This window comes from Nannospalax galili, unplaced genomic scaffold, assembly GCF_000622305.1.
Source record: "Nannospalax galili isolate Female #2095 unplaced genomic scaffold, S.galili_v1.0 scaffold1387, whole genome shotgun sequence".
Taxonomy (NCBI): domain Eukaryota; kingdom Metazoa; phylum Chordata; class Mammalia; order Rodentia; family Spalacidae; genus Nannospalax; species Nannospalax galili.
This window is the reverse complement of record NW_008355976.1, coordinates 1,060,836-1,065,556: the sequence shown is the minus strand read 5'-3', so window position 1 is coordinate 1,065,556 and position 4,721 is coordinate 1,060,836. Positions and strand designations below refer to the sequence as shown.

The following is a 4,721-nucleotide window of genomic DNA, read 5'->3' as shown; positions in this document are numbered from 1 at the left end:
GGGGGGGGGGGGGGGGGGGGGAAGAGTGGGGGAAGCTTTTGGCTATAATAACTTTAGTGTATGTGGTTAATTTTGTCAGCTTGACTGGATTAAAAAATATAAAAGATACCTGGAAGATTAGTGAAGCGTATCTTTGGATGTGTCTGCAAAAGCATTTCCAGAGAGGATTAACTAGTATGGAAAGTCCTCTCCAGTTTGTGAACAGCACCATATGATAGGCTGGGGGCTAAGATGGAATAAGAGGGAAAGAAGGAAACCATAGCTAGTACAAAGATCGTACTTCACAGCTACCATAAGAGCTGTTCTGCTCTACCACAGCCCCCCACTATTCTAGACTGAAACCTCTAAAACTATGAGACAAAAATCAATCCTTCCCTTAAGCTGTTTAATTAGGTGTTTTCTCACAGCAACAAAAGTCTAAATAGTAAGGACTACTATATTTTATTAGTCACTATGAACTCATCAATAGCATGTTACTCTCTCTTCTACACTGACCTAACAGAGCTAAGGCAGACATGTGTTCACAATTGTGACCCACTATTCTAACCAAACTCACATAGTGTTTAGCTCTGAAACAGCAAATTAACAGGCCCACACTGGGATTGAGCCCTACTGTTTCACCATTTAACTAGTAAGACAGCAGAATTAGTAAACAGAATTCTGCTTTTGTCAAAAGCTCTAAAGTCAATCAAGAAACTGACAAGACACACTAGTAATTGTCTTAACTCACACTGGAGACCAGAGGACAGATTAAAAGGTCCAGTGGCCCACTATTCTCTAGCCTGTGGTTCATTTGATCAATTTTTTCAACTCAGGTGCTGGTTTTACCAATCACTAATCCCTGCTTCTAGGTGCCTACATTATCATCTTCTCTTAAGCAAGGCCTATGTTAATTCACCGTTCTGTTCCTGTAAAGCACATTAAGTGCCAATAGGACTTCCCACCCCCCCATCTATACTGTTTTGACACATTGTACCTAAGTCTTTGGTTCTTCCCACTCCCCAGCCCATGGAAGCCTTATCACCTTCCTTTGATTCTGTATCTCAGGACAGTTAGCCCCTGTCCCAAACTCTCCTCTGGGACTACTTCGGGGAAACTGGGTAACACCATCTCTTTTAAGGGCAAACTCCAGTGCGCTGCCTTTGTCTGGGATGGTTTTTTTCACACCACATTCACACCTTGCAAAATGGGCCAGAAAAATGACAGAGGACCATGTGGTGTCCAAAGTCTTTTCTTTCCTTATGTCTTTCTGTGCCCAAGACAGATCATCAACTTCTTGGTTTAAAAAGGACAAAAAGAAAGGGCTGTTGTCAGCTGTGGGTTTCAAGACAGGCCTCACCATCTAACTTGGACTTTGGGTCAGTCGCCAAGAACTCTGTCTGAGCTTAGGTGTCTTCATCTGTAAAGTGGACCTGAGACTAGCTGGGGGGGGGGGGGGGAATAACAGTGTCAGTACTGTCGTCTGGAAACGATTCGAACCGGGTAGGATAACTCTGGGAGGCAGCAGGGTAACAAAGTGAAGGGACGCGGACTAAAAGCCCGGAGGAAGCTGAAGGGAAGCTCAACAGACACAGGCCCCGCTGACTGACAGGGCGGGAAGCCGCGGCAGGAAAGGCGGGAAGCGCCGGAAGCGGCAGCGGCCGGCGACGGGCCAGGGGCGGGCGCGGGTAGCCGCCCGGTACTCGGCAGCCGGGGTCCTCTCTCCCCCTCGTCCCAGGGACCCCTCACCTCGCTTGATCACATGCATCGCCGCTAGTGGCTGAGGCGCTGAGGGGTCGAGATCTCGTCGCAACTCCGAGGTGCTGAGACCGAGAAGACCGCGAATGTGAAGGGTCGGTCTCCGAGGGGCGGCTCGGGCGCTAGGGCACGACCCGCGAAGAGACACCACTTTCCTCTCTCTGCAGGAGAGGAACGCTATCCGAACTCCTTCCCGCTCCCGCCACGCGTGACGCACAAAGCGGCGAGACGGAATTCGAATGACGTAGTTCGATGGCGCCAACGCTGAAGTGGAATGGGCACAAACTGAGCAGCATAAAGCCCGCATCCCGCGCCCGTAGCCGACATATTAAGTATGGGCAAAACCAAGGAGCCTTCGTCTCTCCCTAGACTACATTGGGTATGGGTGGGTCTGGCGGGAACGCTTTTCTCCCGCTGCCATATTGGGTGTGGGCAAAGCGCCCGCCCACTGCCAGCTCCTGCACCCGCACTCCTGGCCTCAAATCGCGCAAGTATTTTTTAACTCAGAACAACAAGGACGTTTTTTTTTTTTCCTGTTTTAACTGTTTCACTTAACTTCCATCTGCTACGGGCTTGAGCCTGTCCGGTGGGCCACAGGCAGCTGACAGCGAGTCCTGGGACTCAGGTCGGCATTCCTGAACCGAGCCAGGCTAGGCAAAGGCATTTGGATTTTAGCCTTACAGAAATGGGGTCTCAGCGAGACTTTTAAGTAGGGCTACAATCAATTGGTTTTAGAGTTCTATTATGGATGGTGGCAGAAACAGGGGTCAGCAATAAAGTCGTTGTCTTGAGGTAGTTATGGCATTGGGGACTGAACATGTATGTTAATAGATGAAAAAACAATAGTTGAAGAGCCCCACGATACAAGGCTTTATTCTACACAAACTGATCTTTGTGAAATCATGTATGTGGTGGCATCCTTTCCCTAAAACTTTTCAGTTGTTCTTGCTACCTTCCAGAAGCTGTCCAACGCCCCTATGAAGTAATCCCAATTCATAGGTGAAGCTGGAGAATGAAGGCGACCCAGAAAAAAAGAAAGTTTACATAATGAAATGTTTTTCAGCCATTAAGTATGAAATTATGTCATTTACAGGAAAATAAGAAGTGGCGATCATGTTAAGACAAATAAGCCAAGGGCTGGAGAGGATGGGGCCGGTTAACAGCGTGCCCTGCTCTTGTAAGCAGACCCAAGTTTGGTTCCCAGTACCCACATAGAGTGACTCACTCTGGAGACACGGCAGGTGGATCTCTGTTTGAGGCCAGCCAGAACTACATTAGTGAGACCATGTCTGGTCTCAATTTTTTTTTTTTTTTAAATGAAGCCATGGGCTGGAGAAATGGCTCAGTGGTTAAGAACACTGACTGCTCTTGCAGGGGACCCCGGATCGATTCCCACCACCCACATGGCTGCTAACAATCATCCCTAACTCCAGTTCCAGGGGATCTGATGCTTTCTTCTGACTTCTGTGGGCACTGCATGACACAGGTGTACTTAAATACATGAAGGCAATACATTCATGACACATGAAATGAAAATAAAAATATTTTTTAAATGAAGCCATGCTCAGAAGCACAAAGATTGCATGTTTTTCTCATGTGGAATCTAGACTTTAAAAAACAAAGAAGTTCATATACCACTGATGCTGATTGATTGGAACTTGCTATAAGAGCATTGCTCATTCATTGGCCTGGAGTACAATTAGTGATTTAACTTCTTTGTCATGAAGGAGGATTAATTAGATGGAAACTCTAAGTAGACACCTGTTTCATTTAATTGTCACAAAATCATGGTGGTAAATCACATTGCTATTACAATGCTGTTTGTAAATTTAGAAAATTTCATGTTCTTAAAAGGTTTTTTTCTTAATGTTAGTTGGGGTATTAGGTTACCATGACTAAGCTATTATTTATCCCTGTATAATATTTATTTTTTAACCTCTGTCTCTTGTTCGTCTATAATAAACCAATTTTATGGAAGATGTAATTTACTGTATAAAGAATGGAGGATTATTTGTTTTGTAGAGAATCAAGTCAGCCAACAAATTGTCCTACTATTATGTCCATAAAACAAATGTTGGAAAAAGAGAAACTTAACCATTGTACTTAGCTGGAAAGGTCTATGATGATATAAAGAAGATATTGCATATAATTTGTTTTATAAGCCTTAAAGGAGATGTGATTAAAGGTCTTTATCTTTCCTCACTATACCTCTTGAACTCTTGCATCTTATCAAGTGGATTTAAAAGTCTAAGTATGATAAATGAATAAAGCACAGATGAAAATACTAATATCTACTATTTACCATATTATTTCAAATGCAAGTGGCCATGTATACTGCCTTGCTTGAATTTTCTGACAAAAGCAGCAATATCTGTCATTTGTAAATTTTCTTGTTCTAAAAAAAGCAGTTATGTTCTGTAGATAAAAGTTATGTAAATAAAAGTTATTTTATATCAAAACAAAAAAAAATGTTGAGGGACTGAAGAGATGGCTTAGCAGCTAAGAACACTCTTTCCACAGGACCCAGGTTTGATTCCCAGCACCCACATGGCAGCTAACAACTATCAGTCACTCCAGTTCCAAGGTATCCGACACCCTCTTCTAGCCTCTGCAGAGCATTGTGCACATGTGATGCACTTACATACATGCAGGCAATACATTCATACACATAAAACAAAAATATTTTTAAAAAGGAAGTTAAGCCGGGCATGGTGGCGCACACCTTTAATCCCAGCTTTTGGGAGGCAGAGGCAGGCAGGCGGATCTCTGTGAGTTCAAGGCCAACCTGGTCTACATAGTGAGTTCCAGGATAGCTGGGGCTACAGGGAGACCCTGTCTCAAAAAGACCAAAAAAAAAAAAAAAAAAAAAGGCAAGCAAGCAAGTTGAAAGGAGTCGGGGCACTTATTGAGGAAGAGAAAGGGGACCACTAGTGTAGCAGTGATCCTATACTTAAAAGAACACTGGAGCCCTGAAGAATTCAGAA

The 4,721-nt window shown here is 44.2% G+C and overlaps 1 protein-coding gene across 1 annotated transcript in view; it reads right to left on the bottom strand.

The window, feature by feature from the left end:
• Rrm1 (ribonucleotide reductase catalytic subunit M1) overlaps positions 1 to 1,999 on the bottom strand; it is a 33,132-nt gene extending 31,133 nt beyond the window's left edge. Inside the window, exon 1 of the mRNA XM_008854108.2 lies at positions 1,729 to 1,999. Within this exon, the coding sequence (XP_008852330.1) occupies positions 1,729 to 1,747 (19 nt within the window). The 5' untranslated portion in view covers positions 1,748 to 1,999. The remainder of the gene's footprint in view (positions 1 to 1,728) is intronic.
• Positions 2,000 to 4,721: the final 2,722 nt, after the last annotated feature.